Below are 23503 nucleotides of genomic sequence, written 5' to 3' on the forward strand. Positions count from 1 at the left end.
ACTTTAAAGTATAAGTTGACCCTCATTTACAGTCCCTGTAGTCCAAGCTGAGTTAAATGGACAAACTGTTCTAGAATAAATCCCTCATATATCGGGCTAAATGTTAATTTACCAGCTGGTGGCTGCTGAACACACAACCAAGCGTATTTATATGTTGAAATGATTGAGATTATTGATTCCCAAACTCTCTGCCTTGTGACCCACAGAATAAAAATGTAAGAGGTCCTTGACCTCAACTCTTGGTTTAGCAGACAAGCATTCCTACTGAGTCAGTAAAAAAAGTGGTTCAGGGGAAACACAGTCAGCAACAGCACCCAATATATTGACCAATATGTTGCTTTTATTTGTTCAAGTCTTATTTTCTTTTTTATTGTCTATTAAACTATTTATAAAACACACATAGCTATTGTTAGTATGTAGGCTATTGTCTCAGGAGAATCTCAAGACCCTGCATTTACATAAATGTGACCCCAACTTTGGGAATTACTGTTCCAGATAGTCTGTGCAAGATCATAGAATAGCTATGGATAGAATCTGCCTTACAGATCGTCTCTATGGTTTAACATTTTCTACCTTCCAGTCCTTCACAGTATCAACCTAAACACAGTTTAATCCAACATTATTTGGGTTAAACCTTAAATCCATTACTGATTTGAATTTGAAATTTGATAGGAAATGATAGAGACATCAATCAAATAAGTTTTGCAAAGGTTTTTTGTTCTGTTAAGGTTTTTTTTTTTTTTGTTGCATTTTTCCTGTATTTTTTTTTTTATTATTTGTGTTGATGAGCTCGAAGACTTTGAGTTGGAAGGTCCCCTTGCTGTCATCCTAATCTTTAGGTCCATCTCATTAGATTCAAGTCAGAACTCTGAATAATTAATATTACATTCAGTAAGAAGAAATGTTTGCAACACAAATAGGCATCATTTGGTCTGAGTTGCTTAGGTCTGTTTATTCATTGACTTAACATATTTAAAAGTGTTGTTAATGATAGATTCCATCTAATATGGACTTTACCTTCAAGACGATGACAATCTTTTTTGCTCCTCCTAAAACTGTCATCCGTTTCCCAGAGAAAGCACAGCTCTGAACTTCTCTGACATGTTTTCTCGTGTTTTGTCATAGTTTTGCTCTCACTTCAGCGGCGCCGCAGTAGCAGTGTAGCCTCAGCTTCAACTGTCAGCCGAGCAGAGAGCACAACCGAGAGAAAACAGCCCTGGCTGGCCTTACAGTATGGGAAATGGTCTGCGGGCGCAACGGGGGGTTCCGACTGAGACCTCGCTGCCTCCCCTAAACCAGTTCGTTTGCGCTCGGATGTGCCTGCTGCCAAAAGGGGGTCGTCAGTGTGTGCTCGGCACAGCGGGGCGCCCTGGAGTCCATATCCATCTCAGCAGCCTCCTCCTGGCTGCAGCCCCCCTCTTACCAGAGCCCTCTGCACTCATCAGCACAGTAGACTTAAGGCCAAACACATCATACTTTCCACTGACTGGATACAGATGCGTGCACACTTTTCTCTTTCCCCAACCCTCTCTTCCCTTCCCCTTTCTCTCTTTCTTTCTCTCTGTGTGTGTATTGCTCATGCAGTATACTTGGCAAGCATACACTCAGATGTAGACACATAACCCAAACAATGGCGCACACAAGGATCTCGCTCGGGACTCTAAGTAGTCTTAAGGGAGAACCGAATGCTTTCAGAGAGATTGATGGGCACTTTTGAGGGATTGTGTCGCAACCCCGCCAAACCTAAAATGGCTGGATCAAATTGACTTCAGACAGATGAAGGAATCGATGTAATATTATGTGATCTGCATGCTAAAAAGGGTGTAGGGGTGGGGTGGGGGTGGGTCTGCTCTAACCCAGGCTGCCGTCAAGGTCGAGCAGCGCTGTAAAAATGCAGGTAGTCGTTTGGTCGCCAGACTGAAAAAATGTGACCTTGATTATCGACTCTTGTATCTTGTTTTACTGTCATCCCTCGCCAGTTTGACTGTAAAACCGTGTTGCACCGTTTCTTCCTCCGATACGCTATGGCTCCAAACATGTTAAGGACCAAACTCCCAAACTTTCCTCCTCCTGTGTTTTTTCTGCTGCAGTCACCTTAACTCTAAGAAAGCAGGGCTTCTTTCCCTTTTTTTTTTTTTTGTTTTTTTGTATCCTGATTCTCTCTCGGGGAGAGGTTGGGCCGCAGATGGCGGTTTATTGTTGCAAATAGGCAGTCTCGAGGTTTTACACCTCAGGTCAATGAATGGCTGAGCGCAGTAATTTCACCAAACACTGATTACCAGATGTTTTTCAAGGAACGGCGCTGGAATACTTATGAAGCCATCCTGACAGGCCCCTTGTAGAATTTGTAATGCAATCATGCCTCTTTCTAATAAGACCAATTAAACAGTAATGGATGCCGGATATGAAGCCAACAACAATAATCGAGACACTAAAATATGCCTGAGTTTTCTCTCTCTCATTGTTCCATTTGCTTCTAGCTGGCATTTCCCTTGATGCGTCCCATCATGAGGTGTACAGACGCGTTCTCCTACTTCATTGCAAACAGTGCTGGCCTCATTTATTGGCACATTTGATAAAGAAATGTAAAAAAATCTCTCATATGTTGACCTTTTATTGAAGCAGCAAGATCTCACACTTAAACCTTGAGAAAGACCCAACTTTTAATTGCATTATACTTATTTAATTTGATTAGAAATAACAAAACTACCACAACTATTGGTGCCCTTCTCAATTTTCTCCTACAATACTTCATGAGGTCAAACACGGAGAGGGGCCTTTGATGAACTGTTTGGAAAATCAGGATTCCAAACACTATGCAACTCTGAACCATTGCATAGTTCCAGAGTGATGTCAGCACGCCCAAGACCGCCATCTTGTTTGACAAGCGTGTTTTATATTTATTTTATATTCGGACTTTGAATTTAGGTCAACTCTACAGCAGATATAAGGGTTAGGCAAAGATTTTTTGTTTTTTATTTATTTAATAGAATATCGTCATAATATTACAAGAATATTGTTGTAATATGAGAATAAATTTTATGAGAATGACCACACAGAGGAAAGATGAGCATTTCATGAAGTTGTGGCACAAATGAAGTTATACATTTATGCCACTTCCATTTGTGGTACTAAATCGGATACATATAGAAAAATTTTCAAGTCGATCAGAACGAATGTCGCATTTTGTTTGTCTTTTACATCAATGACATGAAACATGCATCATAATTCTTCACCAGACGAAACCGGATGCTGTAAATATGAATGTAAAGAATAACTCAGTGCTAAGCTAATCGATGTCATGCTATGGTGTTGTGGTGAGGCTGTATGTTCTCTCATCACTCAACAAATCGATCCATAGAAGGTGACATCGATTTGTGCGCTGCTATTTGACGTCTTCTGCACATGCAGGTTGCTTTGGGGTCAAAAACCGTTCACACGGAAGTCTGATTGTGGTTGTATTTAATTAGTAGCATGAACCACTGTGCAAAATATCAAAATGGAGCATCAAAACCTGCAGTGTGAACTTCGTCTCTCATCCAGTTAGCAAACACTTCTTCATTAAGTTTGTGATGGTAGGACACCTAAACAACCTGTAGATGTGGTTGTTGGTGGTACTTAGTGACCCCAGGTTGATGTTTTTTGCTTCAGGATCTTCAGAAATGATTTTTTTTTTACCTCCCTTATCATCCTTCTCCGTTTGTGTGGTGGCAAGATAAACTTGGGTCATCATTCAGCCCTGTGGCCAGAGGGGATTGAGAGAGAAATGGGTCTCTGTGACGCGCCACATTTATTCCCCGGGGAAACAGAAAGTCATGGATTACTAATTAGATGTTCCTAGAAACTTGATTCCTGCATTGTTACGGGTGATTGTGCCACTGGCGGTTTTCTTAAAAACAATTATTTCAGAATATAGGATTTTCTTTTCCACGAATTTGTTTCATTAACGGTTTAGTTTTTCTGCATCTTTAAGTCTGACAGTTTCTAAATTAATCAGTTTGTAAAGATTTTTAAAGACCTTCACCCTGTTGGTTCCGCTTCTGTTACTAGAATGTCTTTGCAAAACTAAAATAGCATTTCTGCAGTAGTAAAAAGACAACAGAGCTCATTGCATGTCGACTGCAAACACCAACAGTGTTCTTCTCTTCCATTCAGGCTCTCCTGAGGATGGCGGCAAACCTTTCCAATGTCCTGTATGTGGACTGGTCATCAAACGCAAGAGCTACTGGAAGAGACACATGGTCATTCACACAGGCTTGAAAAGCCATCAGTGTCCACTGTGTCCCTTCCGCTGTGCTCGCAAAGACAATCTCAAGTCTCACATGAAGGTTGGATGATCTTCTGTTTTTTTTGTTTTTTTGTTTTTTTTTTATCTCAAATGATCTGAAATTGGTGCCTGTGGGATTATTTAAACATGTTTGCCAGTATAATATCTGATGGCAGTCGTTGATTGTTCAAATTTTTCCCTGAGTGATTTCTTATTTCTTTGTGTTTTTATTTCATGGTGCAAAATAATAAATGTTTGAAGAATTAATATTCTTTGTAGAGATCCATATATCTGTTCATTTATCCATCCAGCCATAAATCTATTCAGTCATTCATCTATCCATTTGTCCATCCATTCATTAATCAGACCATCCAATAATTCAACCATTTAGCTGTTTTTCATTCATTCATTCATTCATTCATTCATTCATTCATTCATTCATTCATTCATTCATCAATAATTTCATCCGCCCATCCATAGGATGGATCAGTCTGTCCATTAGTAGATGGATATCCATCAATCCATCTTTCAATCCATCCATCATACCAGCAGTCAATTCATCCATCCATTCATCAATCAATCATTCCATCCATTCATCCGTTCATCCATCAGTCCATCCATCCTGCCATGTCAACAAAATTTGCTGAAAAGGCAATGAGGACAAAAAGAAAAGTGTGGAGTTTTGACATATGGAGTGAGGAGTAACTGGTCCTTTCCACTAATTTATTTCCTGATTCTGTCTTCCTCTTCCAGGTACATCAGCACCAGGATCGAGGCGAGACATTTCAGTGTGAACTTTGTCCCTTTACCTCCTCCCGACACTTCAGCCTGAAGCTTCACATGCGCTGCCACCAGCACTTCCCTCGCACCGACGTCAAGGTGAAAGAAGAGCCCACCACCGACACGGAGGGCGAGGGATCCCTGCTGGGCGACGGCAGCACCAACGACCTCAGAGCGGCCGAGGCATCGCCGCTGCAGGCCGAGGCCCAGCAACAAACCTCCCCTCCGAACGAAGCGTCTTCTAATCACGTCCACGTCAAGGAGGAGCCTCAGGAGAGGGATCTGTCCGTGCTCTCTCCATTCAGCATTTGCAGAGACCGACCCGGCAGCAGCACCAACTCCCTTGACCTTCCTGGAGTTGGTATCGGAGTTGGGATGAGATCCAGTCCAAGTGGTCCAACCACAGCCTCGCTCTTTAGCCCCGACATCACTACCAAAACGGCGACTGACCTGCTTATGAAGCTTTCAGGTGAGCTGAAGTTTCTTTTCTTTGGTAATATAACAATAATGCATTACCAAAATGACGTCTGTATCATTTTGGGACATTTAGTTGGGTTATTATGACATTCCTATTACTAGTTTTCACTATCTGAAACCTACTTTGAGAATATTTATCTTGAAGATGTGTCAAACATGACAATTCAACAATAAATGTTTGAAAAAGATTCTACAAATTTTTACATGGGGTAGAAATCATTGTAAGGTGTCCTCAAAAAGTCTTATATTCATGTGTCTAAATTTAAGGCCTAGTATGTCTTAAATCCGTAAGATGAAATATAAGTTGGCCTTAAATTCGCTAATCACAGGTTTTAAATTTTGTGGTGGCAGGACTATTTTTTTCTCATTCTGTGTAGTTTATTTTTTTTATGGGATGTTTCTGTCAGCCAAATGTTTGAGTTGCGATCAGTGGAGACTATCGCTAACTAGCTTCCAACATACCATTGCTAACAAGCTGGCTAGGTTTTTGCGTCTATCATGAATATATTTAATGTCAGGTTGGTGGCAATAAATTTGTCTTTGTCACTGGATTTGTTGCCAACTCATATGATTCTACATGCTTTCTGTTCAAAAAAAGCTTAGCACTGCTTCTATATAAAATACACCTTTTCTTTTCTTTTCTTTTACATTTCTGTTGTGTTATACGTCTTAAATTTAATTCATAATAGTCTTAAAAAGTTGGTGAAACCTGCAGAAACCTTGCCACAAATTCAACTTCTATAACACAAAACAACACATCAGTTCCTCTGTTTGTGAAAACTTCATACTCCCATTTGAATGTGAAGAAGCGGCCAGTTGCTGCTGATTGGTTCCACTTGATTAATTGATTTTTCAGGATTAAAAATGACAGCACTGACCTTAGAAAAACAACTGCTGCAGACCAACAAGCTAGGAAGACAATTTTCTAATTATTTGCAGTCTGTTATTCGGAAAAGAGAAAGATGTTTTACAAGTGGGAAATATTTGAGAGCGCCAACAACTTTCCCAGGAGTTTACAACTTAGCAGAGTTATAGTAGAAAAGTTATTGTTCCTGCCTGTAACTTCTCAACACAATGCAAATTTACATTTACTCAGTTTCTTATTTTCTGGTTCATCTTTAATTTATCAATTGATTGAATTCCATGATTTTAAAGTTACTTGATACGGGACTTCTAGAACAATATCCTTTAGAAAATGAGACTGCCGATGTACAACGGCTGCTGGAAGAGACAAGTGTTTTTGTTTTGTTGTCTTGCCATCCAGAAACCACTTGCTTCATACTTGTTGGTTGTGCAGGAGGCTCCACTTCTGCTTTTCAACGATGTATGGTTGTATAATTGTGCAACTGTTTGCAGCCATTTTTACATCCGAGTTTAAGCATCGAGTTGTGTGGGGTGTGGCCAGCAAGAGCTTATTTGGACTTATAGTGACCTAAAACAGCTCATCCTGAAAGAAAATAGGCAGAATTGCACAAACTAAAATCTCATCATCTTAGAATAATTTTGTGCAAACAATTTGGTGAACATATTTTGCATAGGCCATAGACCTATTCTAACATGATCAGGGAAGCATATTTGGTCATCTTTAAAGGGTACAAACAGCATCGGTGACAAAAGACGACCTTGGTGGAGTTCAATTCTCACCAGAAACAAATCCAAATGCCAGCAATGTAGACCAAGCTTTGATTCAGCAGCGGAACATAAGGTCCATCACTAAAGGTTCTGATACCAGAACATCTCCAAGTCTATAAAACACATGTAGACTTGGTTGGACAAACTCCCATGCACCCTCCAGTACCTGCTGAGGGAGAGGAGCTGATTAGTGTTTCAGGATGAAAACTGCACTGTTCCCCCTGAACCCGAGACTCAACGATCTGGCGCACAGTGGCTTTGTTTCTGTTAAATTTGTAATGACAAAGGGGAATATGATACTTCATTTTTTTAGGCGTTAGCTCTAAATCATGACCTGATAAAGGCCAGATAATTTGTATTATGTCCAGATAAATATATCCCTACAGCTAAAGAAGTGTAGTCTGTTGTTGGTATTTACTGTAATCATTTCCTTTTAAAGAACTAATGAAGTAAATGTAGTTTTAACATTAGTCATAAGAAAAGGGAGACATTTTTTTCTAATCTTCATTGTTTCGGTCAAGACTGCAGTTTTGATGTGTTACTACTTGATTTTGAAGGTAATCAAAGATCAGAAAATCAGAGTTTTTTGGTGCAAATCTGGGATTGTTCTATGGAATAAAGGTGTTTACACCTGATCGCATTGTATGAGATGCATTTGTTTTTGAAATGGAGGACTGTTGAAGCATTTCACACATACCTTCAGGTGTAGCAAGGTTCACTCATTGCCTTGCTTTTTAGAATATTTTCCATTATTGTTGTGATTAAATAAGACATTTCTCTGACTTTTAGAAAACAAAATCTTGATTTGACACTTAGAGAATTCATACACTCTTTTTAGCTAGGTAAGAGCAGGTAGCTTTACAGCTAAGAGTGTCAACATGATAAAAACGGTACAAATATTCCAGCTGCAGCGCCCCGCCAGCCCACAGCAACACTGGAATAAGCACAGGAGGGGGAGATCTGGTTCTTCAAATCCATCTACAAAACTTGGCACATCTGAGTGGTCAGTTCATGTTGAGTACGGCCGGTCAAGACACATCTAAGTCAGTCCCTCCTTCTGTCATGCTGTTGCCGAGCGAGGCGGAGGGGAAAACACGATCTTGGCTGTCGATCTAAGACACTCATGGATGTTTTTTTCCTATTTAAAAACCATGGCGTCTGTGGCTCAGCGGCTCTTAACATCAATTTTTAGGCCTGCATGTTTTGTTTTCGTTGGGTAAAGTGCAAGTCACCATCAGCCTCCCAGCATGTGATGTGTGATTAGTAGCAGTGGGATGGGATGGAAATCCTAAAAAGATGGAAATCAGCCACTTTATGTAACGGTGTGCAGCCCTAATTAATGATCTGATTTATGAAGAAAATGTCTGCTGTAGGGCCGTCGGTGGAATCTCTGCATTACAATAAACATATAGGGTTTACTGCATTTTCTGATCAGATCTGCAGTTCGGACAAGTCAAGAGTTATGTCTGCACATGAAAATCCATCCATCCATCCATCCATCCATCCATCCATCCATCCATCCATCCATCCATCCATCCATCCATCCATCCATCCATCCATCCATCCATCTAGCCGTCAATCTGTCCGTCCTTTCGTCCATTCATTTGTCCATCAGACAGACATATATATAGATATATGGACATCAATCTGTCCATCCATTCTTCATTCATCCATCCCTCCATGAAGTTGCAACATTCTTAAACTTTCCCAGCTCTGCTGTTGTCATGTGAAAATGATTCGGTTGTTTTTTTTAGATGCATTTTTCCGTGTTGCAGAATATCAAAAGAACAAGTCTGGAGACGACGGTGAGATTGATGGAGAAAGGTTGACCGAGGTCGTGAGCGAGGGTCAAGGCTACAACTGCCACTCTCCCGCTTGATGGCGTGTAATTAGATTGAGATCTTCAGCGAGTATGTGAAGAAAAAAAAACCCTGGGAACATTAGATTAATTAAAAATTTATGCATAATTCATAATTAAAAAGGAATTCATAATTTGAAATGATTAGCGCCCCGAGCGCCATCCTGTGACCCCTCCAGGATGCACGGGGACTGGGACGGCTTAGTTAACTCCCCCTCGATCTCACGCGCCCCATCTCCACGCGACGCCCCCCGGGTGCCAGCCGCACTCTGCCACCAGACTGCACAATCAAGGCCAGGCCGCTCCCGGAGGAGCCGAGGTGGCTCCTCGCAATGTCAGTCCAGTGTCAAGCGGCGGACATCTTAGTCAGGACATTGTGCGAAGGGGATTAAAAAGGAAAACGTGGCTTTCCAACAAACACTGCTGCTCAGGGTTCATATAGATGCTGCAAATCCTTGAAAATGCTTGAATTTTCATTAGATGTTTTCAAGGTTTCGAAAATGCTTGATACTCAAACTGCACAGCTTTGTAAGAAAGTGAAGTCTAATGTTTGATTAAAAGTCTACATTTTGAAAATGTCATTTACAGCTGAAGCCAGATATTTTCATAGATGTAATAAAAAGACACATTTTTCATCTGTCTGAAATCATCAGACTAAACTTTTCTTGTTTTATGTTAGAAATAATTTTGGTAATGCAAACTATTTGCTAAATGCCAGAAAGTTTACTGAGATTTTTTTTTTTTTTCAATAATTATTGTTAGCTTTCATTTTATGTAAAGTTTAGTATTTCATTTGAGCAGGAAGGTCATTTATATTGACACGACTTGTTTGAATTTGTAATAAACCAAAAATTCACCAAACACACAAAAACTTGCAGGTTTTGTTAAAGCTTTATACGTTTTATGCTGAAAGAAATTGGTTAGGAAAAATGTTTCTTTTTGTAGTTATATTGTTTATATGAATTATTTTCATTTTGGTTTCTAAGATACCAGCATATCCCCATAACTTTATAATTTGGTCTGTTTGATGATGTAATTTTTAAATATGAAGTAATTTTTTTCTTATCAGTTACTCAGTGCTTGAGTAGCTTTTTTTTACTCCTGAGTACAATTTTCTGATCCTGAATTGAAACTGTCTTTTTTTTTTTCATTCCTTTGTATTGTTTTTAACTCCAAAGTGTGGTGCTGGAAAGGTTTGAGAACTTACCTTGAAAATGCTCGAAAGGTGCTTGAATTCATTTGTGTGAAAATGCTGTGATTAGAAGCTAAACCTTTATTAGTTTGTTGGAGTAACAGGGCGGTTTTGGACTTGTTGAAGCGAAGCCATGACATGTAGCTGCCAGGCAGACGGAGGTGAGGAAGTTCCTCCTGGGACCTCTAGACTCCATTTCCTCTGACCTCCCTGCCAACCCAGATTTAGTGCGTACACAAGCACCTCATCCCTCCTGCTTTTACACTGATGTCTCAGCGCATCAGTCCCACAAGGCCTTTAAGAGGGGTGAGGGAGGATGCTTAAAAAGCTGCAAAAGGAACGGGGCAGGGGGGGAGAAAAACAAAGTGACAGCGATCGAGTGAGACATAGTAGGAGTCGAAAGAGGGAGTTGCATAGACTCCCCCCGGCATTAAAAAAATAAAAAAATCTGAACTCTTACTGACCCCTGACATAATAAGCGTGTCAGTTTTTTGGGCTGCCCTGCTTTCCATCGAGTGATACACTGATACGCTTTGATTTTTTTATCCTCGCACACTTACACAACCGTTCGCCGTCCAGTGTGATCCACATTCTGATTCGCAGATGAAAGCCACAGAGGTGCTTTGAAATGCACAGGCCCTCTCCTGAGCCCACTGGACTCAGAGTTAATAATGACAGTGGGCACTGCACTCCCTCCCAACGCAGCCCACTCCCCCCACTCCCGCTGCGGTGACACAGGCACGGCGAGCTTGACCCCGGCTGGGTGTGAATAATTGGCATGCAGGGGGTTGTGGGAGGTGTTGCATCTGTCATGATGCTTCTGCAGTTGTCTTATTTATCTTTCCGCTGGCAGTGTGTCTTCCTTTCCTCCTGTAACGTTATGAATTGATTCCTAAACCCATCATACTAATGGGATTTCTGGTTAAGTAGTTTGGAAAGTAAAAATTCACCTTATATGGCCTTGAATAAGTATTCATACCCCAAGAACTTTCTTATGTTTTGACAGATTAGAAACAGAGACTTAATTGTGTTTTATTGGGATTTTATGTGAATGACCAACACAAAATAATGCTTTATTGTGAAGTGGAAAGAAAAGGACACTTGGCTTTTGTTTACTAAAAGAAAATCTGAAAATGTTTGGCATGCAAACAGGATTTTTTTATGGTGATCTTTCTGCAGTGTGTGTTGTTTTTTTAAGCTGCTGTGCATAAAGGCCAGATTTGCTGAGTGTTTGATAAAAGCTTGTCTGTCAGCACATTCTCCCACCTGAGATGTGGATCTCTACAACTCCTTCAAAGCTATTGTAAGCCTGTTGGCTGCTCCACTGATTATTGCTCTTCCTGCCTGGCCTGTGAGTTTAGTGGGACAGCCAGGTCTTGTTGGGGACTATTTCCATTTTCAGATGATCTAAAGATGGACGGGCAGCTTGGAGTATTGTTCTGTCACGGCGCTTTAACTTGACTCGGCCCATTTTCTATGTTCCCAAAGCGCTCACTCTCCATTGTACGAAACTTGAACAATATGTAGCTCGTGTTTTGTTTGTTAATTTGTTTTATTTTATTGTTTTTGGGACATTTAATTTTGATTCCGAATTGTAGTAAATGAGAATCGCGAATCTTATGTGAATTCCTTTTCTTTTTTCTTTTGGCACATTCCTGATGCTGTGTGTTCATTAACTAATAAACATCTGAGATTTTTTGTTTCTACTGAAAGCTATGGGTAGCACTGAAATTGTGTTGAAAGGGGATTGAGTGGAAATGCATGCCACACTTTTGAGATTTACATTTGAAACCGTTAATCAGAATAATCATGATGAATCGACTATTGAAATAATCGTCAGCTAATTCAGTAATGATTAGCTGGCAAAGTGCACAGGCCAATTGCTGATGAAGCAATACATTCAGAGCATTAATTAAACCAAAACTGTACAAAATGCATATATACATTTTGCATTTCAGGTAAAAATGCCTTTGTTTGTAGATGGGTTTCACCCAAAACTAGTCATTATTTGTAGCTTTTAATGTATTTCTAGTATTGTACACAAAGGCGTAAGTAGTTAAATGAAGATACCAATTTCTTTATCTGAATAATCATCAGAGTAATCGATTTACTAAAATAATCATTCATTTCAGCTCTATTTGTCTCCATTTAAGTCCAGACGTAGAAATGCTGCAGATTATTTTGAAATGAAACCATCTTTTTTTCTTCTTTGTGAATATGAGTTTCTTTCCTTCCAGCTCTGGCTTTTTGTGCGTGACCTCTGGTCCATACATCCCCTCTGCAGCCATCAGTATCACTGTCCAGTGTCTAGCACAGTGTCAGCTGTTGTTGGGTTCTCAACCTGCCCCACGCAGTCTTGTGCTTTCCTCTTTCTTTTTTTTTATTCCTCTCTGGGAGAAAACAGCAGCCGATTGTTAGAGGGGGAGCAGGCCGGCATGACAGAGGTGGAAAGCTAATGAAGTTATTTGACGGCAGCCCTGACCACAGAGCGAGAGGTGAGGTGCAGCGGACAAGCGCCTGGCAGTGAGACGGATGAGGCGAGAGAGAGCGAGGCAGAGAAGCAAGCGAGGGAACGGTGGTGGAAAGGAGCGTTGGTGGCAGGTGTCAGAAGGGTGTGATAACATGGAGACAAACTGATAGCATCGTCCATCCTGAGCTAGAGCCTACCGTACAGTATCGTGCACACAGAGCTGTCACCGGCCTTGGTTAGCACATAACCACCCTGCCAGGAAGCTCACAGAACAGAAGCTTAGTCACCCAGAGATGCCCATCTCCTCCGCAGAGATGCACTCGCTTCACAAAATGATCCGCCGGGGGACTGGACAGTCATGATGCGATTACAATTGTGAAACTTTGACAGACAAAAAGACCAAAGTGTAAGCTTGGTGTTGCTGGCTGAAATGTGCCGCAGTATGGCTGCTTGTTAGCGCTCCATGCTGCCTTTTTGTTGCCTGCAGGAAGAAAGAAACTTGCCCTTTGGAAATGGGGCTTTTAGTGATCGATTAGTTTAGCAATTATTCTGATGATTGGATAAGAAAACTGATATATTTTGCAGATTTTACATGGTACCGCTTAAGCCTTTTTGATATAAAATTAGTACATTGCATTTAAAAATGCTTTTTAAAATAAAAATTACTTTTTTGCCTGATTAATTAATTGGAGTATGGACTCCAATTTGCTGAAAAAACTCCAACATACTCAATAAAGTCAAAACTGATCAAACAAAAAACCCTATTAAGCACCTTCTGCTATTTATCCCCCCAAAAATCAACCATTTAATGATATTAATTCCAGAAGAAAGGCCTGAGGATATTTTAAGCAGAAAACTAATTTTTTTATACAAACAATCAAACATAAGTTAAAGGACGGCTGTGTTATTTCATTTTAGGCAGTAGAATATTTGTTTGTTTTCTTATTTTAAAGACATTTTAATTATTTACTGGAACATTTTAAAGTTTTTCTAATATTGTATAAGAAAAATCCTTGTCATTTTATACATCAGATTTTAAAAAATCCCATCGTCCATGTCGACTATTTTTTGGATTAATCAGTTATTAAAAAGTAAGTTATTTTTTTATGTTTAATGCAATATACATATATTGTTTGTACATTTTTGGCTTAATTACTGCCTTGACGGTTCTTTCAGGAAAATGCCCATTTTTGAGTCTGTATACTTCAGTTAACGATTGATAAGTAGACTAGCTGATAATTATTTCAATAATTGATTCATCATGATTAATCCAATTAATTGTTTCAGCCCCAAGTGTAAATCATTAATTGTGCTCTGTAATGTAGATTCTGAGTGGAAATGTCTTATTTATAGCACCAGACAACAAAGGTCAGAGTACGGTGACTTTCCTGGAGCTGATTTCTTGCTTCCAGCTCCACTAAGGAGGATTTTTCTGCTGATGATTCCATCTCCGATTGGTTAAATGTGTATTTTAAGAATTCATTTGCAAGGTGGCGGCGGCCGTGTGCGCGGTCCGCATCTGATCCAACATGGCCTCAACACGCTTCTAATTAGAGGACGTCCTTCCAGGTGCTGACCAGGTTATACTTAGCCTGCCCGCTGACACCCGACAGTGTGACATTTCCAGCTGGTGCTGTGTGCTGCCCCGCGCCACTGGCCCCGAACTTGAAGGTCACCGCCACCCCTCCTCTTCCTCACCGCTCAACCTCGTCCTTTTCACCCTCTTGAACTGCAGTCCAAACCTGCCCTGCCGTTGACTCTGTGGCATCACATGGGTGGTCAAAACACCCACACCTGTCCCCTTTCCCTGCCCCGCGTCTCTTGTCCTGGAGCTCTTGGCCATGGATCATCATTAATCAGAAGCGCCAGAGGCGGCACAGATTGATGGCGTGGGGCCGGCAGCAGCAGGCCTGTGGTGGTTTGAGATGTTAGGTGTGATGGGAGGGTAAGGACCGGAGCAGATCTCTGCTGGGGTCAAAGGAGAATGGACAGCAGTCGCTTACCTGGGAGTTATGTCTGCTGGCGTCAGGGGACGGGCCTTCCAAGAGTTACTTTAGACGTTTACTGTTATTAAAACATGGGCAGTTTACTAACCTGGAAGATTGAATGACCTTTATGTGTTTAACATCACATAGATCACAAATGTACAAAAAAACAAGAAGTATCATCCTAACACATTAAGGAAGAACCCTAATGCAACAGTGTAAAAATTCAGTATTTCTTGTCCATCATTTGTGCCTCTTCGTAGGATTACACAGTATAATTTACACTGTTGCATGAGTTAATATTTGCTTGTCTTTGGACCCGATTCTCTGCAATATAACACTTTCCAGATTTAAAATATTTTTAAAACTCACATAAACCCATCCAAATATGGCAAAAGGACTTCTCATATAACTCTGCTTTCCTGCTTGGTGTAATCTGGTGTCTAAGGATGCGTTCTCACCAAACCTGTTTAGTCCGGTTCATTTGGGGAGTGTGAATGCGTAATTGAACTCTGATGCAGACCAAAAAAGTGAACCCTGGTTCATCTGAAAATCTTGGTCTTGGTTCAGTTCGTGTGGTTTAAATATGCATATGAATGCCAAGTGAAACAGAGACTGCTCCAAAAGAAGGAAGCAGAATATACCGCAGGGCATTCTGGGTAAATGCAACCAAAGCAAACACAAGAAACTAAATGTATAGGGATAAATGGCTTGTGATAATTTTCCCGAGACAAAAGAGAAATCCTACAACCACTAAAATCAGACACCACTCCCTTTTTGTTTGTCTCATGAAGAAGGAAGTTTAACTCAGGGATACTGAGAATTCAAACGTGCTGTGATCGGTAAATCCCTTGTTCCTGTACTTTACAGTGAAATATATGATAGACAAATCTTACAGCTTCCGCCAGTGTTTGTTCTGTGTTTCTATCATATTGTAAAATACAACCAACCTTCCCTTTAACAGATAAAATAATGAAACGTTCACAGAGACACAAAGAAAGCAGCTTGGCCTGCTCTTCTTTTCTTGGCGGCTAGTTGTTGCTCCATGTCTAATTATTAATTATTCATCTAAGGCAGATTAAATGTGGCCCAGTTTCTCCTCGAGATGCCTTCGGACCAGAGCGATCCATGTGACAGTTCAGTCTCTAACCTAGGCTGCATTACAGTAGAGTGAAGCTGGTTTTCTATCTGGGTCTGAAACAATAAATAAATAATTTTGATGCCAAAGTGTGATGTGAAGGAAAATGCACCACAACTACAGTTCAAAACTCCAAAGATGCTTGTTGGGGCTGAAGCGATTAATCGTGATTATTCATGATTATTCATGATTACTAGGTTGTTAAAACAATCATCTGCTTATCAATTAATCGTTAAATGGCCATTCACTGAAAGAACAACACAGTCAGAGCAGTAATTTAGATAAAACTTTCTATTCTATTTTTATTTTGTTATTTAAAAAATAAGAAATTATATATATATATATATTTGCATCTCTTACTGTATTTCTAATCTATTTCCCTTATGTAAAAAATCTAAGTGGTTACATGAAAAATTTTATTTGATATGATTAATCGATCGTTCATCATAATAACTGTTGGAATAATCTGTTATTTAAAAATGGTTAGCTGTGCCCTTATTTGTTCTCTGTATTTATCATCTTCTGTTCAGCATGTTCGGATGCCTCTCTTTGAGATAATAATGTTTTTTTCCTAACCTATCCTTTGCCATCACATACCCAGGTTTAACTTGAGCTTCACCAGGAATCCTTTGATCCAACTCACTCCTTTAATCTCGCCGTTTTTCTCTCTTGCAGCAGCCAACCAGAGGGAATCACTCAAGTCTCCATTCCACCTGAAAGAAGAGCCCAAAGTGGAGGAGACACCGAGCCCAAGACCATCCTCGCAGTGCCAGAGCCAGGTTCAGCCAAGCTTCCCTGGGTCGTTCTGCCAGGATGGGCCGACGGGGGCGGCGGCATCGGCAGCCATGGAGTCCCTGAAGCCGAGGGAAGGAAGCCCCATGGCTAAAAACAGCCTGCTGAGCCAGGATATCAACGTTAAGGTGGCCTCTGAGCTGCTGATCAAGCTGTCAGGTAGGCTTGTGCTCTTAAGACTTCTGTGATGGTTGATAAAAAAATATGCAAATAGTTTTGCATTTCTATTTCTTCTGTCAGATCTTATTGTATGTAATTATGAAATTATGCATGTAATAAAGTTAAAATCAGCATGTGAAAATCTTAACCCTTTCTGCTCAACTTAACATTAATGCAGTGTAGGGCTGATCTTGTTCACTGATTAGTAATTAGATGGCAAAAGGTGCTTAGAAGTAGTTTTTATTTTTTTTTTGACCAGGTGGAGCTAAATTTATGCTACATGATGAGTTTTAGGTAGAAAATATTTCCAGATAAAGGCTTTTTTTTTTTCTTGGTTGCAAAATTTGTATATATTTTGTACAGTTTGGGTTTTGCTCTGTTCTTTCAGTAAACAACTGTTTTTGAGCCTGTATGCTCAAGTTTTGTACTCCTTCCTACTCCTTTTCGAGCATATTAAGATTGTCTTTTGCATTCCTTGTTCATGTGTGTGATTTTATACTTCTATCATGTTCAAAATAAATAAAATTCATTCATTCAAGTTAGCGATTAATTGATTACTGAATTTTTTTCAATAATCAATTAATCACGATTGATCATTTTTGTCTAAATGCTAAATGATGATGCTGTGCTGTACTCTAACATGTATTTATTGCATCTTGTTCTGAACATAGATTTATGTGATTTGTCTTTGTTTTATGTTCTGACATCCCTCCTAAACCACTTAAATCATATATTTTAAGACTGAAAACTCAAACCTGGCTTGTCATTTTAAGAGACACATCTCTGCGTGTGTGTGTGTGCTGTGTCTGAACCTACCTGGATCACTCTGACATCTTCCAGTGCAGCATGATTTAGCCTCTGCATCTTCTACTGTAACTTGACAAGAATGTTGGAAACAACTCCTAAACCAGGGACACTGATTTGTCTCTTAACTTTTGTAGCTGAATGCATGTGCTGCTGCTGCTGCTGCTGCTGAGATTCGTTTTAAATGTATGTGTTTTGTTTTGCTGCCAGATTTAGCTGTAAAGAAGGTGCTCATTTTGCCAGGTGTGGTTGAAGTGCAGCAAGGACAGGTGTTTGTCTGTGGGATGGTGAAGAGCTGTTCTCAAATATTTGAGAGGGAAACTGGCATGTGAAACATGTGAGCAGTTATTATTGTCTTATCCTGGTAAAATACATTTTAAATTAGTCGTAAACCGCGCTCTTATTTTACATAAAGTACCTTAATTTGCAATTTGTTTTTAGTGTTCCTAGAAATTGTCAGTTTTGAATTTGAATTTTGAAAAGTTAAAGTATGGATTCTATTCTTTGTTTTATTTCTGTTTTTACTGTTTTGCAGCTTAATTATACAGTCACGGTGAAAAGATACGGACATACTAAAATCAATCTGTTCCTGAATTTATTAAATCTAATTTTACTATTAATAACAGATTTTAAAAAATGCCAAAATGAAAAAATTGCATCCTGAAAGCTAAGAATACAATTGATGCTTCCAAAGGATTAAAAAGATGTTGAAGCTGCCAGGTGCTGCTAACTGTCTAACTGATCAGCAGCTTTGTGGAACAGCTTGGAAGTTTGTGTATTTGTGTAAACACACCTGTTTGCTTCAAATCAGCAAAGGAAATAAAAATAAATGAAGTCAATCAATTCAATAGAAACATCCTTCTTAGTCCTACAACAGGGAAATTCAGGTGCACCAGCTGCAAGTTGAAGGTAAATAGAAGTACGCAGATTCAAACTAAGTCAAAAAAGAATAAAGACTTGTCTCTACAGTAGAGGCAAATTTACAACATAAGAAAATATTGTACAATTTCTGAAAATAGCATGCTGTGTGCAACTGACTACTGTAATTTAAAAAAACATAAATGAATGTATATTTGTGCATAAAAAATATTTACAAGAAGTGAAATAAATGAGTTTGTTGGGAGCAGAGATTATTACTTTAAAAGCTGCTGGGAGGAAGGATCTGTAGTAATGCTCCTTTGTGCAACAGACCTACCTTTCATGCTCTATATATCTCAGATGGAAAATGCTGAAGTTCAGGACTGTATTGCTGAATGAATGAATCACAAGACTTCGACTACGTTCACACAGCAGGTGAATGCGACTCAAATCCGCTTTTCTTGCCTATATTTGACCACTATCCAGCTGTTTCACTGCAGTCTGAACGGCTCAATTCCAATCTTTTCACTCCAAAAACATCCAATCTGTGCCACTTCCGTAGGTGATGCATTGCCTGCAGTCTGAACGGTCATGTCGCATTTTATGCGGCTTTTATTTCAAAGATTTGAAACATGAGTCATGATTCTGAGTCATGATTCTGCACCAGAAGAAACTACATTACATCCAGTAAATCTGGATGTAATCAATGGCTGAAAATTATGAGTATAAACTTAAGAAAGAAGTTTGTCAGTCACATCACAATCACACGACTCCTGGCTCCGACTACACATCCAAACAAACTTCTCTACAGAAACTGTAGTCAATAATCCACAAAAAGTCTTTGCTCCCATTACCGAATCACTTTAAAATCAGTCCATAAACATCTGCTGCTACAGCTTGTAGTTGCAGGCGCTACACCACACTCTGTGCGTCTTGTAAAATAAACTTTTCCACCACATCTTCCTAATGTTGATACGAGGAGCGGCCATATTGAAACATAAAGTCCGCCTTACAAGTTGTAACTGGGGGTAGTTGGAGTTTCTTCCAGTTTCCCAGTGGAAAATCCAACTTCAGAAGACGATGCAGTTAGGGGTCGGCATTTATCGTATCGTTGATTGTTTATAATTTATTGTGATACATTTCTTAACATATTAATGTTTAAAAAAAAACAAAAAACTGTCCGTATCACCCTTTTGTTCACCGTTTGTTCAATAAAACCGTCAATAAATCTCAAAATGGGAAGTTTCGGTGTGTAGTTTAGTGAGACAAATCACGCTTCTTTATGTGACTGGTGTCATAAAGAAGTGCATCACAAATACAAGAGCAGAATTTGGGTTTGTGTTGATGTGATTGGTGTATCCTGAAGTCACAGCCATACAGTTACCTAAAAAATAAATAAATATATAGCTCTTATCAAATTTATTATTACAATAGTACCACAAAATATAGCAATAAAACTTTAAGTCAGTGTCGCCCAACCTGTAGTTCCACATGTTAGTTATCCGGCTGACATCCGTCAGTGTTGTAAATTCTCTCACAATAATAGAAATGACAACTGATTTAAATTGTTCTACAAGCTGTTGACTCATGGGGTTGATTCCTTTTTGTTTTCATAACTGACATTTTAACTTCAGTTTTAGCTCATAAATAATGATACTGTGGAATATTAATTCCAATTATTGATGGTTAACTCACCCAAAATTGTCCATATTTTTTGGATTATTTGTTCAATGAAATTATCAATACACATCAAAATCTGACTAAACTAGTTCCATTTGACTTGTCCAACTGGGAAGTTGAAATTTCCCACTTCTGAGTCCAACTGGAACGCAGCATAAAAACTTTGAAGAATGAACTGCAGGATTTAATTCTGACAAATATTTTGCCAGTTGACATAAAGATTTTAGAGCATAATTTTTTTTTGCAAACTCTCATAGTTGATCAGAAAATGACACGCATGCAAAATGACACACACACACACACACACACACACACACACACACACACACACACACACACACACCAGGTTGGTTGTAATTTGATGGTGCTGCAGTGAGCCGCTGCTCCATCTGCAGCTCTTCATCCTGTGCCAGTGTGCGCACGCTTGACAGACACCTCGCACACCGGTGGCCATTGTTCTCTCTGGGTCGACTGGTGTTCGCAGTGACTCATGCTGGCTGGTAGCTTGGTGGTTCTACACGTGTGCTGCTCCGCTGACTGCCCTCGGGTCACGTTTCGCTGTGTGCGTGCATGTGCGGCAGCAATGTAAGACGTTGGCGTAGAGGGGCCCTAAACAAAGAAATGCATCGCCTCTACCTGCGTTCTTTTGTTGAATCGCAGCATCTCCTCTTCTGTCCTTTTTTTTCTCCCTCTTTTCTTCCTGTTTGCTTCTTTCGCTCTCACTCCCTCCCCTTCCTCCTTCCCTCTTTCTCTCGTTTCTGTTCCTTACACCGGCTCTGCCAGGTTGACCCGGGTTAGGGAAAGATGCCGCAGCGTTCATCCCGCTGCCCTCCCCACAATCCCTCCCCCCTCGTGCAGCCCTTTGGAGCGCGGTGCCGTCCGTTGCCGTGGCAACAGTGGGGGCGAGTAGATGGAGAGGGCTGTCTGGAGTGACAGCCTTGACAAGAGTCTGGACCCTCAAATGACCTTGGTGGGGGGTGGGAGGAGGGGAGCCGGTGAGAGCGCCATGGAAAGGTCGGTGCCGTTATCGTCACGTGTGATTACAGTCGTGAGGTTCAAGGGCGCGTACACTGTAACCTCTCGCCGTCCTCCTCCAAAGGTCGGCCCTGGTAAGGAAGCTTGGGTAGGAAAAACGCATTAGGAGTCAAGTCTCAGCGTTTTTCTTCCTTGTTCTTATTTGGCATCGTTGCAAATGGACAGAGTCTAATTAAATTTCTGCTGCTCGACCGTGGCGTTGGGGATGTCATCATTACTGCCCATTGTGCTGTAACATGAGTTGCATCATTCCTTTAACTAGGTCACTTCTTCTCTCTCTCTCGCTCCCCCCCTCGTCTTTTCTTCTTCATCAAACATTTGTCGGCGGTGTTGCTCGCGTTACTTCCCCCACATCTGTTTAAAACCAGGCTGCTGGTGTCTGGGGGCTAATTACGCCGGGCTAAATAGTCCCCGGTGCCAGCGGCTAACGTGTCCTAGCAGATGGGCGCTGGTGTTGCGGGCCAAGGAGAACATGGCGTCAAAGGAAGAGAAGAGAGTGAGGGGGGCTTGGGGTTTAAGGGCGCAAGGTGGTGCCCTGACAGACTGGCATCGTGTGGGTAACAGCCGTGCCACCCACTCACCATCCATCCACCCTCTCTCCATAGGTGTGAAATCACACTCTGTTCACTTAACTCCCCTCCGCAGGGCTCCTTAACTTCCTAATTCAAGTTGGACGAAGCAACTTTGACAAATACACAGAGAAACTTTCAACTGAACTGACAACAAATATTTCTTCTTTGAGTTTATTTTAATGTGTGTTCTTTATTTATTTTATTTATTTTTTTGGTTTGGTCTGCTGATTTTGTTGAAAGTGAACCACCATGCACGCATCTGAGACTTTAGCACTTACTGGCAACATTGGCAGCAAAACATTGGCTGGTTGTTCTTGTCAAAACTATGCAGTCACGTATCTTGTCATTGTCAGTTCTACTCCTCAAGTTTAACTTCAAGTTCATCCTTTAGTGTTTTTTGTGAAAGGTTGCGTTCACATAAGCCCTATTTGGTCCATTTTAATTGAACCTTAGACCGCTGGAAAGATGGGCTTGTTTGTGGAGGTGTGAATGCACAGTCAAACTTTGATGTGTATCAAGAAAGCAAACTCAGGTCTGTCTAAAAATCTAGATCTCAGTTCGGATCGGACCACTGCTCTGAAAGCAGGAAGCAAACTATACCGCACAACATTCTGCGTAAATACAACCAAAACAAACACCAGTGTCTGGTGTTAGCAGGAGAAATGACTCATGGTCTTTTGTCACGACAAGAGAGAATCCTACAACAGCTAAAGTCTGTCGCCACTTTTTTGTTTCTATTTTGTGAAGAAGGAAGTTGTGCTTAGTGTCTTCTAAAGAGGTTTTTGTGTCATTTCCTTGTGTCATTCTTGCTGCGGCGCCACCTCAGACGAGGAGGGGAACAGGCCGCTCAAAGGGTTTGGATTGTTTGGCACAGTGCAGGCTGAAAATGTAACAAATGTTGCAACTTTTTGGTCTCCAGTTGAACCGAATCTACTGGACTATCCTGTGTGAAAATACCCAAAATTTGGTGGACTTACCCATAAATAGCCAGTGTTGCTCTTTCCACCCCTGGTAAGGATGAAATCAGTTTTTGGGGTCACAGGTTGGTGCAGGTATAGAACAACAGCAAAAAGAAAAGAAAATACCAAATGCCATCAATCTTTTTACTACTTTAGTGTTGACCTTGCTTCATTAGTGTAATGTATGCACATCAAGGCAGGATTTGTTTACTAGTATTCATACCAAGAGTGATAAAATATTCAAACTGTTGAGCCATTATAAACCCTATTATTTTCTGTTTCCACCCTGAGAAGTGTTATATAGGATGTGCTACCCTTTATTTTGAATTAATGTTGAGGCCAAATTGATTGGTTACAATTTAAAGAAAAACAATGAACTCACTGCTTTATGGCCTCTAGGGCAATATTTATTCCACTCACCAAGTTTGACTCATTTTCAACACAGCTGTTAAGAACATTGTGACATTGACTGAAAGTCTGGTAAGGATATTTATTCCTTTTCATAGTAAATGACTGGATACCAAAATTATCGAATAAACTAGGGCTGTTGTAAACGAATATTTTAGTAATCGAGTAATCTATCGATTATTCTTACGATTAATCGAGTAATCGGATAAAAAAAAATTATAAAATGAAATATTGGTAAATCTGGCATAATACCGGTGTTACTATCAGATATCAATATCAGTCCAATTTTTCATATTTGAGCATCCCTAACAGTTGCTTTTTTGTAGTTTAGAAAACTAACCTGTAACAATAATAGCTCACTTTCTAAGTTAACCAGAAGAAAAGTTATAGAAAAATCTGAAATTATATTGAATTTAATAAAGAGGCAGGCTCACAAA

General features: G+C 40.2%; 1 protein-coding gene across 2 annotated transcripts in view; it reads left to right on the forward strand.

The window, feature by feature from the left end:
• The window catches only part of znf827 (zinc finger protein 827), a 97749-nt gene that overhangs the window by 37401 nt on the left and 36845 nt on the right, over positions 1-23503 (forward strand). For both annotated transcript variants that reach the window (XM_014997006.2, XM_014997007.2), the window contains exons 3-5: positions 4156-4328; positions 5021-5516; positions 16475-16750. In XM_014997006.2, coding sequence (XP_014852492.2) covers positions 4156-4328; positions 5021-5516; positions 16475-16750 — 945 coding nt within the window. The remainder of the gene's footprint in view (positions 1-4155; positions 4329-5020; positions 5517-16474; positions 16751-23503) is intronic.

Source organism: Poecilia mexicana, unplaced genomic scaffold (assembly GCF_051168715.1).
Source record: "Poecilia mexicana isolate PSO_F unplaced genomic scaffold, ASM5116871v1 scaffold_1, whole genome shotgun sequence".
NCBI classification, from domain to species: domain Eukaryota; kingdom Metazoa; phylum Chordata; class Actinopteri; order Cyprinodontiformes; family Poeciliidae; genus Poecilia; species Poecilia mexicana.